Raw genomic sequence first — 15,540 nt, forward strand, 5'->3', positions numbered from 1 at the left:
ACACACACACTTATACACACATACCTATTTTGACACACACACACACTTATACACACATACCTATTTTGACACACACACACACACTTATACACACATACATATTTTGACATACACACACACACTTATACACACATACATATTTTGACATACACACACTTATACACACATACATATTTTGACATACACACACACACACTTATACACACATACATATTTTTGACATACACTTATACACACATACATATTTTGACATACACTTATACACACATACATATTTTGACATACACACACACACTTATACACACATACATATTTTGACATACACACACACACTTATACACACATACATATTTTGACATACACTTATACACACATACATATTTTGACATACACACACACACTTATACACACATACATATTTTGACATACACACACACACTTATACACACATACATATTTTGACATACACACACACACTTATACACACATACATATTTTGACATACACACACACACACTTATACACACATACCTATTTTGACATACACACACACACTTATACACACATACATATTTTGACATACACACACACACTTATACACACATACATATTTTGACATACACACACACACTTATACACACACACATATTTTGACACACACACTTATACACACATATATATTTTGACATACACACACACACTTATACACACATACATATTTTGACATACACACACACACTTATACACACACACATATTTTGACACACACACTTATACACACATACCTATTTTGACACACACACTTATACACACATACCTATTTTGACACACACACACATCATTAATAAACATAGATATGTTATCCATCTGAGACATCCTATACATACATCATAATTAAAGGACCATTAGAGTTATAACATCTTATAGACACATCAGCAGCATAGGACGATGACATAGGGATGCATTAGCAGTTACAAATGAATTTGTTCTCTTTCAGTATGTGGAGCTCCGCACAAAATACAGTGAACTCACCACTCTGACCAGCCAGTACATAAAGTTCATTACAGAGACGCTGCGGCGGCTGGAAGAGGAGGAGGTATGTTCTTAACCATATCTGAGCCAGGGATATTGCACTTAAGATGACAAATGACAGTTTAGGTTTTGCCTGATTACCATCTATCGTGGCATAGATGCCTCATCAAACATATACTCCAAATTGAGTTTGTTCCTTGTAGTCTACTTACTAAATAAGTCTTACTAAAGCAAGCTATGACTATATAATGCATCCAATACTGTCCGCCCCACGCTGAACCTGACTGACTTCATATCTAAACAAAATCAGCTGATCAGATCCATTTAATAGGCATAGAGGAAACGTGACAGAATAACTGTGGTGTAATTACAATTTTAACCAAATGAATGACAGAGGTGGGATTGTATCTGTATTGTGTAAGGAATGACAGCGGTGGGATTGTATCTGTATTGTGCAAGGAATGACAGCGGTGGGATTGTATCTGTATTGTGCAAGGAATGACAGCGGTGGGATTGTATCTGTATTGCGTAAGGAATGACAACACTGGGATTGTATCTGTATTGTGTAAGGAATGACAGCGGTGGGATTGTATCTGTATTGCGTAAGGAATGACAACACTGGGATTGTATCTGTATTGTGCAAGGAATGACAGCGGTGGGATTGTATCTGTATTGTGCAAGGAATGACAACGGTGGGATTGTATCTGTATTGTGTAAGGAATGACAACGGTGGGATTGTATCTGTATTGTGAAAGGAATGACAACGGTGGGATTGTATCTGTATTGTGTAAGGAATGACAACGGTGGGATTGTATCTGTATTGTGTAAGGAATGACAGCGGTGGGATTGTATCTGTATTGTGCAAGGAATGACAGCGGTGGGATTGTATCTGTATTGTGCAAGGAATGACAGCGGTGGGATTGTATCTGTATTGTGTAAGGAATGACAGCGGTGGGATTGTATCTGTATTGTGTAAGGAATGACAACGGTGGGATTGTATCTGTATTGTGTAAGGAATGACAACGGTGGGATTGTATCTGTATTGTGTAAGGAATGACAACGGTGGGATTGTATCTGTATTGTGTAAGGAATGACAACGGTGGGATTGTATCTGTATTGTGCAAGGAATGACAACGGTGGGATTGTATCTGTATTGTGTAAGGAATGACAGCGGTGGGATTGTATCTGTATTGTGTAAGGAATGACAACGGTGGGATTGTATCTGTATTGTGTAAGGAATGACAGCGGTGGGATTGTATCTGTATTGTGTAAGGAATGACAGCGGTGGGATTGTATCTGTATTGTGTAAGGAATGACAACGGTGGGATTGTATCTGTATTGTGCAAGGAATGACAGCGGTGGGATTGTATCTGTATTGTGTAAGGAATGACAGCGGTGGGATTGTATCTGTATTGTGTAAGGAATGACAGCGGTGGGATTGTATCTGTATTGTGTAAGGAATGACAGCGGTGGGATTGTATCTGTATTGTGTAAGGAATGACAGTGGTGGGATTGTATCTGTATTGTGCAAGGAATGACAGCGGTGGGATTGTATCTGTATTGTGTAAGGAATGACAGCGGTGGGATTGTATCTGTATTGTGTAAGGAATGAATGTATATGATACGGACCTACAGTGTGATATCTGTTCATACGAGACTGCCACGTCTGTGTATCTTAGGGGTATAGACCTCCATATAGGGCACATGCTGCCCCATAATCAACCATATGGCATCTATAACTGAATGTGATCTATGATGCAGAAATCACTTTCAGTGTGAAGAGCTTATACACAAGGGTGTTCTGCATTTTCCTTCCAATGTAAATATTAAGTGAGTTACTAACTTGTATAATTTGGAACACATTGCTTAAATTGTTACTTAAGCCCAGTACCCAGAAAGAGAGGACTAAAGGAGGGAGGTAGAAATAAAACTATACCGGATTAATTACACCTTTGTTAGCAGCTGGAACCACCCCTGATAGAAAGTTTAGCAAATAAGCTATGAGGAATCATATTCCCTATGTTAAAGGAACACAAAACCCATTTTTTTCTTTCATGATTCTGAGAGCAGCAATTTTAAGCAACTTTCTAATTTATTCCTATTATAATTATTTCCTCGTTTTCTTGCTATCTTTATTTCAAAAAGCAGGAAAGTAAGTATAGGAGCCTGTCCATTTTTTATTCAGCACCTGGGTAGCGCTTGCTGATTGGTGCCTACAACCCTACAGCTGAGCAGTCCCCAAGCACAACAAGATTCTATTTGTGACAAACTAAATGGCATTTCTGGCTGAGCTTTAGGGATTAGCAAGTTTACTGACTATTAAGCACTTGTTGTAGCTCACTGCTAGACAAACCTTAAACTTGATAATTAAAGCATTGTTTTAGTAAAGTTGTTGCTATGTCTGTTGTCTTTCTACAATCATTTTTTTTGCCTTTTTGTTCTTAAGACCTTGTGGGTACATGTTCCATTCTGCATACATTATCCCATCCTTTTGTGTTCAGCCACTGTGTTTGTTTGACCATATAGCATAAAATTATTTTTTTTCCATCTGTTTTATTTTTCTTTTGTTTTCTTTTTTCTCTTTTTGTCTCCATTACCTTCCCTGTCCCTTCTTACCTGCCCTCAACCCTCCCTCTGCTCCCACCCCAACCTACTTCAGAAAGCGGCTGAAAAACTGAAGGAAGAGGAGAGAAGAAAGCTGGCAGATGTTGAGGCCCAGCTAGAGAAGCAGAGGCAACTGGCTGACGCACATGAGCAGGCCAAAGCTCTGGCAGAGAAAGAAGCCAGAGAACTGCGCCTGAATATGCAAGAAGAGGTCTCCAAGAGGGAGGTTGTGGCTGTAGATGCTGAAAAGCAGAAGAAGAACATCCAACAAGAGCTGCAGCAGATGAGACAGATCTCAGAAATGGAAATTTTGTCCAAGGTCAAGCTGATTGAAGAGGCTGAATATAGCCGCAAGAAGGTGGAGGAGGAGATAAGAATAATACGGCTTCAACTGGAGACAAGCCAGAAGCAAAAAGGCAGTGCAGAGGATGAACTAAGGGCCCTGAGAGAGAGAGCAGAAGAAGCTGAAAGGCAGAAGAAGCTAGCACAAGAAGAGGCTGAACGGTTGCGCAAACAGGTGAAAGATGAGACACAAAAGAAGAGAGAAGCAGAAGAGGAGCTTCAGCGTAAGGTTCAAGCAGAAAAGACTGCATCCCTTGAAAAACAGAAAGCCATAGATGATCTGGAAAAGTTTAGACTTTTGGCTGTGGAAACAGAAAGAAGAATGAAACAGGCTGAGCTGGAGAAAGAAAGGCAATTAAAACAGGCTCAAGAAATGGCACAACAGAGTGCTGATAATGAGCTGCAGAGTAAGCGAATGTCATTCCTTGAGAAGACCACTAAGCTGGAGATGTCACTGAAGCAAGAACATATCACAGTGGCCCACCTACAGGAAGAAGCTGAACGTCTCAAAAAACAGCAATCAGAAGCTGAGAAGGCTAGAGAGGAAGCTGAAAAAGAACTGGAGAAATGGAGACAAAAGGCCAATGAAGCCCTGCGTCTAAGACTTCAGGCTGAAGAAGTTGCTCACAAGAAAACACTTGCTCAGGAGGAGGCTGAGAAGCAAAAAGAAGATGCTGAGAGAGAAGCTAGGAAAAGGGCTAAGGCTGAAGAATCTGCACTTCGTCAAAAGGATCTGGCAGAGGAAGAACTTGAAAAACAAAGAAAGGTGGCTGATGACACAGCCCATCATAAATTCACTGCTGAGCAAGAGCTAATCCGATTGAAGGCAGAAGTAGATAATGGAGAACAGCAGCGCATTCTTTTGGAGGAAGATCTTTACCGTCTTAAAAATGAAGTGACTGAGGCAATCCAGAGGAGGAAGTCTCTAGAGGAGGAGCTGGCCAAGGTGCGAGCAGAGATGGAGATCCTTTTCCAAGCCAAATCCAAGGCAGAGGAGGAGTCTCGCTCTACAAGTGAGAAGTCCAAGCAGATGCTGGAAGCAGAAGCTAGTAAATTTCGTGAACTTGCTGAAGAAGCTGCAAGGCTGCGTGCGCTCTCTGAAGAAGCTAAGAGGCAAAGGCAGCTAGCTGAAGAAGAGGCTACACGTCAGAGGGCAGAAGCTGATAGGATCCTAAAAGAAAAACTTGCTGCCATTAATGAAGCCACACGGCTGAAAACAGAGGCTGAAATAGCCTTAAAGGAAAAGGAGGCAGAAAATGAGCGTCTTAGGAGGCTGGCAGAAGATGAAGCATATCAGAGAAAGCTGCTGGAGGAACAGGCAACACAACATAAACAGGACATTGAAGAGAAGATCCTACTACTAAAACAATCCTCTGAAAATGAGCTTGAAAGACAAAAAAATATTGTGGATGAGACCTTGAAGCACCGAAGGGTGATAGAAGAGGAGATCCGAATCCTTAAGATAAACTTTGAAAAGGCATCAGTCGGCAAGTCTGACTTGGAGCTAGAACTGAACAAATTGAAAAACATTGCAGAGGAAACACAGAAGAGCAAAGAAAGTGCTGAGAAGGAGGCAGAGAAACAAAGGCAGCTGGCACTGGAAGAAGAAAAAAGACGTAAAGAGGCAGAGGAAAAAGTCAAGAAAATCATAGCTGCAGAAGAGGAGGCTGCTAGACAGCGCAAGTCAGCTCTGGAAGAAGTGGAAAGGTTGAAAGCTAAAGCAGAAGAAGCCAAAAAGCAGAAAGAGCTAGCAGAAAAGGAAGCAGAGAAACAAATTAAGTTGGCTCAAGAAGCTGCTCGGAATAAAATTGATGCTGAGGAAAAAGCTTATTATGCTGCAGTTCAGCAGAAGGAGCAAGAATTACTACAAACTAGAAAACAGGAACAGAGCATTCTCGATAAACTGAAAGAAGAAGCCGAGAAAGCCAAACGTGCAGCTGAGGAAGCAGAACGAGCCCGCATCAAAGCAGAGCATGAGGCTGCCCTATCAAACCAGCGGGTAGAGGAAGCTGAACGTCTGAAACAGAAGGCTGAGGAAGAAGCCCAAGCTAAAACTCAAGCACAAGAAGAAGCAGAAAGGAACCGCAAAGATGCTGAGCTGGAAGCTGCTAAAAGGGCTCAAGCAGAGCAGGCAGCTCTTAAGCAGAAACAGCTGGCTGATGCAGAAATGGAAAAACATAAGAAATTTGCAGAGAAAACGGTGAAACAAAAAGATCAAGTAGAAAGTGAGCTGACTAAAGTGAAACTACAGCTAGAAGAAACTGACCACCAGAAGGCTATTCTTGATGAAGAACTTGGGCGCTTGAAAGAGGAAGTGACCGAATCCATACGTCAGAAGAAACTTGTTGAAGAGGAGCTGTTCAAGGTTAAAATACAGATGGAAGAGCTCATTAAACTCAAGATACGCATTGAGGAAGAGAACAAGATGCTTATCACGAAAGACAAAGACAGCACTCAGAAGTTCCTAGTAGAGGAGGCAGAGAAGATGAAGCAAGTTGCTGAAGAGGCTGCCCGTCTAAGTATCGAAGCACAAGAAGCTGCAAGGCTGAGGAAAATTGCTGAGGATGACCTTAATGAGCAACGTGCACTGGCTGAGAAGATACTTAAAGAGAAGATGCAAGCTGTCCAAGAAGCTACTCGCTTGAAAGCTGAAGCAGAGCTTCTACAGAAGCAGAAGGAGATGGCTATAGAGCAGGCTAAAAAGCTCCAAGAAGACAAAGAACTGATGCAGCAGCAATTAGCAGAGGAAACTGAGGGCTTCCAGAAGATCTTGGAGGCAGAGCGTCGACGTCAGCTGGACATTAGTTCAGAGGCTGAACGTCTCAAGTTGCAGGTGGTTGAAATGAGCAAAGCTCAGTCAAAAGCAGAGGAGGATGCCAAGAAGTTCAGGAAACAGGCAGAAGAAATCAGTGAGAAACTTCACCAGACAGAACTATCAACCAAGGAGAAAATGACTGTGGTACACACACTGGAATTCCAGAGACAACAAAGCGACAAAGAGGCAGAGGACCTAAAAAAAGCCATTGCTGAGCTTGAAATGGAAAAGGAGAAGCTAAAGAAAGAAGCAGAACTTCTACAGAAGAAGTCTGAAGAGGTACCCACTTTAAAGTATTTTATTATATTACCTATAGAAAGTTCCTTTCATTGTCCCCTACTATCACCCAGTCACCTGAAATTAAGTTTTAAGCCCACCAGATCAGAATTTATTCATCACACCAAATCAAAATCATTATTAAATGCCCTGTTGTCATTTTTCTTTGCCATTTTGCATTGGGACAGAGATCAGCATGTTTTTATACTCTGATACTATTTATTTTGTAATTCTTAATTGCTTTTAACTGGTACCTTCACAGTTCTCTTACATTGCAATGACGATTCCTTCTAAAATAACAGATACGTATCATACACTTTGCTCATATTTTCACCCCTGTATTTGTATCAAATGGGCACAGTCATCCCCTTGGCCCAATAGGATGTAATACTTTTGTTGGGGTAATTTTACCATCTCCCAAGAAATTCATTGCAGCTAATCCACAGAGAATGAAATAGTTGCTTGAGATCACCTCCAAACCCTGCATTATTGAGCCCATTTCATTGTTTTTAGTGGTATTGCAGTAAATATAAATATTGCTTCTTAATAAACTCTGAACTTACTGTGAATTTGTAATTTGTTTTCCACTAACGTCATCTATTTGTGTTTAACAGATGGAGAAGACTCAAAAACAACAGTTACTCCAAGAAACCCAAAGTTTGCAGTCCACGTTTATTTCAGAAAAACAAATACTGATCCAGAAAGAGAAATATATAGAAGAAGAGAAAGCCAAACTTGAGAAGCTGTTTGAGACTGAGGTTAACAAGGCCCAAAATCTTAAAGCTGAGAAGGAACGGCAACTTATGCAGCTGGAGGAGGAGAAGAGACTCCTACAACTCAGCATGGATGATGCCATGAGGAAGCAAAGGGAGGCAGAGGAGAAGGTCTTAGTAAAGCATGAGGAGCTACAGCAGCTTGCCAACAAGAGACAGGAACAGGAACGGCTGCTAGAGGAAGAAAACAGAAAGCTGAGAGAAAAACTGGAGCAGCTTGAACAAGAGCATAGGATTGCCTTAGAGAAAACGCAGGAAATCCTGATCCGCAAAGAAACAATCATAACAGAGACTAAAGCGATGCCAAATGGTCGTGATGCTGTTGATGGCACTGCACAGAATGGAGAGGAGGAGAATGCCTTTGATGGAATAAGGCAGAAAGTCACACCAAACAAGCTCTTTGAGGCTGGAATTTTGACCAAAGACATTTTGGATAAGTTGGCAAATGGACAAGTATCTGTGAATGACATCTCACAAAGGGATGATGTCAGAAAATACCTTCAAGGCAATAGCAGTATTGCTGGCCTCCTGATTAAGCCAAGCAATGAAAAAATCAGTATTTACAATGCAATGAAGAAAAAGTTGCTGACCCCTGGCACTGCCCTAATTTTACTGGAAGCTCAGGCTGCCACTGGCTTTATAATTGACCCAGTGAGGAACAAGAGGCTGACTGTTAGTGAGGCAGTCAAAGAAAATGTCATTGGCCCTGAAGTACATAATAAAATGTTGTCTGCCGAGAGGGCAATTACTGGCTATAAGGATCCCTACACCGGAGATAAGATCTCACTTTTCCAAGCTATGAATAAAGACTTAATAGTTAAAGATCATGGTATTCGTCTTCTGGAAGCCCAGATTGCTACAGGAGGTGTTGTTGATCCTGTAAATAGCCACCGCTTGCCAATAGAGGTAGCCTATAAACGTGGCTACTTTGATGAGGAAATGAATGAGACATTGTCTGACCCATCTGATGACACAAAAGGTTTCTTTGACCCTAATACTCAAGAAAATCTTACATATTTGCAACTCATGGAGAGGTGTGTGATTGATCCAGAAACCAAACTCTGCTTGTTGCCTCTGACTGACAAAGGTGGGAAAGGAGAATTTGTTTACACTGACTCCGAAGCCAAAGATGTCTTCAAGAAAGCCACAGTTTCTGTTCCGTTTGGCAGATTCCAAGGAAAGACTGTTACCATCTGGGAGATCATTAACTCTGAATACTTTACTGAGGAACAGAGGCGAGACCTCCTACGACAGTATAAAACTGGGAAAATCACAGTGGAGAAAATAATTAAGATTATCATTACTGTGGTAGAAGAAGCTGATAGGAAAAAACAACTCTGCTTCAATGGTCTAAGACATCCAGTGCCTGCTGCCGAGCTGGTGGAGAGTAAAATCATAGATAAGGACCTTTTCAACCAGCTGCACCAGGGCAAGAAATCTGTGGAAGAAGTTTCTGAAGTAGACTCTGTGAAAAAATATTTGAGTGGAAGTACAGCTATTGCTGGCATCCAAATTGATAAAACCGGAGAGAAAATCACATTGTATGATGCAATAAGGAAAAATCTTCTGAAATCAGGCACAGCCCTTAGTCTCCTTGAAGCCCAGGCTGGTACTGGGTATATCATAGATCCTGTTAAGAATGAACTTCTTCCTGTAGATGATGCAGTCAAAGCTGGGGTTGTTGGTCCAGAGTACCATGAAAAACTACTCTCAGCAGAGAAGGCTGTCACTGGCTATAAGGATCCTTACACAGGGCAGACTCTGTCTCTGTTCCAAGCACTGAGAAAAGGACTTATTCCAAAAGACAGCGGCATTCGGCTTATAGATGCGCAACTTGCCACAGGTGGCATAATTGACCCAGTAAATAGCCATCGTCTACCATTGGATATTGCATTTAAGAGAGGACACTTAGATGAAGAATTAACTAAAATTCTCTCAGAGCCTCCTGATGAAAACACAGGATTCTATGATCCAAACAGCCAGGAAAACCTGACGTATGCACAGTTGCAGAAAAAATGTAAGACAGACAAGAAAACTGGCCTTTTTTTGCTTCCTCTTTCTGAACAAGCTATTCAGTCTCAGCAAGAAGAACTCTATACTGACACACAAGCCAAGGAGGCATTTGATAAAACAACAGTTGAGGTACCCAGTGGCAGCTTTAAGGGAAGAACAGTTACCATTTGGGAGTTAATTAACTCTGAATATTTCACAGAGGAACAAAGAAGAGAACTTATTCGTCAGTACAAGACAGGCAAAGTCACAATAGAAAAAATAATTAAGATCATGATCACCATAGTTGAAGAAACAGAAACCAAGAAACAGGAGCGCTTGACATTTACTGGTCTCCGAGCTCCTGTACCTGCCACTGAGCTATTGGAGTCTAATATCATTGACAAGACTCAGTATGACCAGCTGAAAGAAGGCAAGAAATCTGTGAAGGAAATTTCTGAAACTGATTCTGTCAAGAAATATCTCCAAGGAAGTGACAGCATTGCTGGTATATACGTGGAAGAGAGCAAAGAAAAGATGAACATTTATCAAGCGATGAAGAGAAACCTGCTGAGGCCAGGAACAGCACATGTTCTGTTAGAGGCTCAAGCTGCCACAGGGTTCCTTATTGACCCTGTGAAGAATCAAAAACTATATGTCAATGAAGCAGTTAAAGCTGGGCTTGTTGGGCCTGAACTCCATGAGAAGCTACTTTCAGCAGAAAAAGCTGTAACTGGTTATAAGGATCCATACTCTGGAAAGACTATTTCTGTGTTTGAAGCTATGCAGAAGGGGCTCATCCTGAAAGACCACGGAATACGACTTTTGGAAGCACAGATTGCTACTGGGGGCATCATTGATCCAGTTCACAGTCACCGTGTCCCTGTGGAAGTTGCTTACAAGCGTGGCTATTTTGATGAGGCCATGAACAGAATTCTTTCTGATCCTACTGATGATACCAAAGGATTCTTTGATCCCAATACTCATGAAAATCTTACATACTTGCAATTGAAGGAGAGATGCATTAAAGATCCAGATACAGGGCTAAATCTACTGTCATTGAAGAAACAGGAGAAGCCTGTAGTAAAAGAAAGCAATAAGGTGTATAGTGAAGCAGAAACAAAGAAGGTGTTTGAGGACACCACAGTAGATATCCCTGCTGGAAGCATGGCTGGCTCTTCTATGACTATTTGGGAGCTCATGCACTCAGATCTTCTTCCTAAAGAAGAAAGAGATAGACTGATGGAGGAATTCCAATCCGGTAGATTGACAAAAGAGAGAATGATTATCATCATCATTGAAATAATTGAAAAAACTGAAATTATTCGTCAGCAAGAACTCTACTCTTATGACTTTGTTCGTCGGCGTATCACAGCTGAGGAACTTTATGAGTCTAGACTTATCAGTCTGGAAATCTACAACATGCTAAAGCAAGGAACTAAGAGCATTCATGAGGTTATACAGATAGAAACTGTATGGAGATACCTATATGGAACAGGCTGTGTTGCAGGGTTACAGATGCCTGGCTCTAAAGCAACAATAAGCATTTATCAGGCTATGAAGAAAGGTTTCATCTCTCCAGATGTGGCTCTCACATTGCTTGATGCTCAAGCAGCCACTGGCTTCATAATTGACCCTGTAAAGAATGAATTACTAACTGTAGATGAAGCAGTGCGCAAGGGCATTGTAGGACCTGAAATCCATGACAGGCTTCTTTCAGCTGAAAGAGCAGTTACAGGCTACAGAGACCCTTACACTGAGCAGATGATTGCCATCTTCCAAGCAATGAAGAAGGATTTAATTCCATCAGATCAAGCTCTGAGATTGCTTGATGCACAATTAGCAACAGGTGGTGTTATAGATCCTCACTTTGGCTTTCACATCCCTCATGAAACAGCCTATGTTAGAGGGTACCTTAACAAAGAAACATTTGAAATGCTTTCTGAACCAAGTGAAGTTCGGAGCTACATAGACCCTTCAACAGATGAGAAGCTAAGTTATTCTCAGCTTCTAAAGAGATGCCACAGGGATGAGGCAAGCAAGCTATTCCTACTACCCCTTGCTGACAAGAGAAAGCTTACATTCAAGGGTTTGAGGAAAGAGATAAGCATGGAAGAACTGGTGCGCTCTCAGATCATTGATGCAGTTACAGCCCAACAACTGCAAGATGGGTTAACCTCCATTGAAGAAGTCTCTCTAAACCTGAGGAAGTTAATAGAGGGTACCAGCTGCATTGCTGGTGTGTTTGTGGAATCTACCAAGGAAAGATATTCCATCTACCAAGCTATGAAAAAAGGCATGATTAGACCAGGAACAGCATTTGAGTTGCTGGAAGCCCAGGCAGCTACGGGATATGTTATTGATCCAATTAAATGCCTCAGATTGGCAGTGGAAGATGCTGTACGTATGGGTATTGTGGGAACAGAATTCAAAGATAAGCTGCTGTCTGCTGAGAGAGCTGTTACAGGTTATAAGGATCCTTACTCAGGAAAGCTCATCTCTCTTTTCCAAGCCATGAAGAAAGGATTGATTCTAAAAGATCATGGAATCCGCTTATTGGAGGCACAGATTGCAACTGGAGGCATCATTGACCCTGAAGAAAGCCATCGTTTGCCAGTGGAGATTGCCTATAAAAGAGGTCTGTTTGATGAGGAGATGAATGAAATACTTACTGATCCAAGTGATGACACAAAAGGATTCTTTGATCCTAACACAGAGGAGAATCTAACATACCTTCAACTCATGGAAAGATGCATTACTGATCCAGAAACTGGACTTTGTCTTCTGCCTCTAAAAGAAAAGAAGCGTGAAAGAAAGACCTCTTCAAAGTCTTCTGTTCGCAAACGCAGAGTTGTAATTGTAGACCCAGAGACAGGTAAAGAGATGTCTGTGTACGAAGCTTATCGTAAAGGGCTCATTGACCATCAGACATATATAGAGCTCTCTGAGCAAGAATGTGAGTGGGAAGAAGTCACCATTTCCTCTTCAGATGGTGAGGTAAAGTCAATGATCACAGACAGACGTTCAGGAAGACAGTATGATATTGATGATGCTATTGCCAAAGGACTAATTGATCAGTCTTCTCTAGACCAGTACCGCTCAGGGTCTTTATCAATCACAGAGTTTGCTGATATGCTGTCAGGCAACATGAGTGGGTTCCGTTCAAGGTCCTCTTCTGTTGGCTCATCTTCCTCTTACCCGGCAAGCCCAGCTGGAAGGGCTCAGTTATCTTCTTGGTCTGATCCCTCTGAAGAGACAGGACCCATTGCTGGAATTGTAGACACAGACACCTTAGAAAAAGTATCCATCACAGAAGCAATGCATCGTGACCTTGTAGACAACATCACTGGCCAGAGATTGCTGGAAGCTCAGGCCTGTACAGGAGGTATCATAGATCCATCTACAGGACAAAAATATGCTGTAATTGATGCTGTTAACAAAGGCCTGGTGGACAAAATCATGGTAGACAGAATTAATCTGGCCCAAAAGGCCTACAATGGCTTTGAGGATCCTAGAACAAAGACAAGAATGTCAGCAGCCCAAGCTCTGAAGAAAGGTTGGCTGTATTATGAAGCTGGCCAGCGTTTCCTGGAAGTGCAATATCTCACAGGTGGTCTTATTGAGCCTGATGTCTCAGGACGTGTTAGTCTAGAGGATGCCCTTCAGAAAGGCACCATTGACACCCGCACAGCCCAAAAATTGCGAGATGTAAATACTTACTCTAAATATCTGACTTGTCCCAAAACTAAACTCAAAATTTCTTATAAGGAAGCCATGGAGAAAAGCATGATAGAAGATGGCACTGGTCTTAGACTGTTGGAAGCTTCCTCACAATCAAGTAAAGGCTACTACAGTCCCTACAATGCCAGTGGCTCTGGTTCTGCATCAGGCTCTAGGTCTGGCTCAAGAACAGGATCAAGATCAGGTTCAAGGCGAGGCAGCATTGATGCAACAGGCAACTCAAACTTTTCTATGACCTTCTCTTCTTCCTCATACTCCTCTTCCAATTACGGTCGTAGATATGCAGATGGGCCTCAGAAAAGTCTTTTTGATGCAGCTGAACTGACAAATGCACTGTATAACCTAAGTCGAAACTGCAGCTGGGAAGCAGAACGAGGGCTCAATGCATTGCCGGCCCTCATGCCCGGTCTGGTATAACTCCTAGGAAAATCCCATACTTATTCTATGAACTTGACCCCTTTTCCTGCTCTGCATGTGGTGAAGCTTTACTTGGACTTTTTTATTTTATATATAAATATATATATATATATATATAAATATATAACACTCAGTTTATTTCTAACTGTACTCCAAAGCAGTGCCTAAAATTTTAACCAAAAAGACAGAAAGAAAACCATTTTAGCCAGGTGACTGAAATAATATTTTCAAGTTCTTATGATGTTATTTGTATATTGAGAGATGACTAAGAGAACACTATTGTCCAGCAAAGGATCCTTGAAGTGCTTTGATACTCATTCTGGAGTATGCTTATGTTACTATGCTGTGTGCAGAGCATTACCCACCAGCAGAACGGCAGATATTTAAGTGAAACACATTTTTCCTTTATTACAAACACTGGCCATAGATGACTTGGAGAGTTGCTGAACCCTGGTGGATCGGAAAACCAGCATTAACTCCCATTGCTGCTTAGTGTCACTCATGACCTACCTCCTTTGCCTTGTTTATATATTGGAAATACGTCAACTAAAGATCAAATTGAACTACCCATCAAGAATACAAAACATTGCTAGACATCCTTCAGAGTGAGCCTCAGATGTTTTTCAGAGAGACAACTTTTTTTTTCTCCACCCCACTGTGTGTCCTTCACTTTCGGCATCCAGACTCCCCTCACAAGACCCCCTAAAGGACTTCACCTGTAAGTCACTAGAGCCTCAATAGACTATGCAAGCAAACAGTTTCTGCTTACCTCTTTCTACTAACCACAATGTCCCCAGCCTTATCCCCTTATTTCCTTCAGCCCTGTGTTAACTCATTCAGACTTTGGTTTGGAGACACTGATGTTCCTCAAGGTTTAGTCTGTCATCTTCTATGTGCATGGGTGCAAGATCATTATAACACTCTGCTGTTTGTCTTCTGTTCTCCTTGCTACATTCACTAAATACATGCTTGAAATGTAAATCCAAAGTATCATTAAAAGATACAAATCTTTTAACTGTAGTTGCTAATCTTTTTTTTTTTTTTATCAGACCCTAGCATCTGTTATTGAAAATGGTTAGTTATTAGATTACAGCAACTATCATAGACCAGCAATGCTTATGTGTTTACACTCCATCTGAAATATATTCAAATTGACCTTGTTGTAGATACTGTCATTGCTCACAGTAGCATTTCTTTGGTGGAAATGTACTGTGAAATGCAAAGCCCAAATCTCTTTTATGGAACTATTTTAAATACAAGACTAAATGGAAATATAGAAATGTTCATTTATTTTGCAGAATTTCTGTCCAAAGATCAACACATTTTTTCATTGTACTACAATTTTTTTTTATTTAAATAAAAAATGTGGTGTTTCCAAGATTCATTTTTCAGTAGGGTAGAATTTTACTGATAGTTTTAATAGGACTGTCTAACTATATGTGTCACCTATATTATATTGAATATGATTTTATTAATATCTGAACCCTGGATTTAACTGTACCAATCACTTGCCTTTATACACTATATGACCAAAAGTATGTGGCCACCTGG

General features: G+C 41.1%; 1 protein-coding gene across 19 annotated transcripts in view; it reads left to right on the forward strand.

Moving 5' to 3' along the window:
• The window catches only part of PLEC (plectin), a 476,113-nt gene that overhangs the window by 449,453 nt on the left and 11,120 nt on the right, over positions 1-15,540 (forward strand). For all 19 annotated transcript variants that reach the window (XM_053715478.1, XM_053715475.1, XM_053715480.1 and 16 more), the window contains 3 exons: positions 998-1,096; positions 3,692-7,072; positions 7,684-14,707. In XM_053715478.1, coding sequence (XP_053571453.1) covers positions 998-1,096; positions 3,692-7,072; positions 7,684-13,989 — 9,786 coding nt within the window. In that variant the 3' untranslated portion in view covers positions 13,990-14,707. The remainder of the gene's footprint in view (positions 1-997; positions 1,097-3,691; positions 7,073-7,683; positions 14,708-15,540) is intronic.

This window comes from Bombina bombina, chromosome 5, assembly GCF_027579735.1.
Source record: "Bombina bombina isolate aBomBom1 chromosome 5, aBomBom1.pri, whole genome shotgun sequence".
Lineage (NCBI taxonomy): Eukaryota > Metazoa > Chordata > Amphibia > Anura > Bombinatoridae > Bombina > Bombina bombina.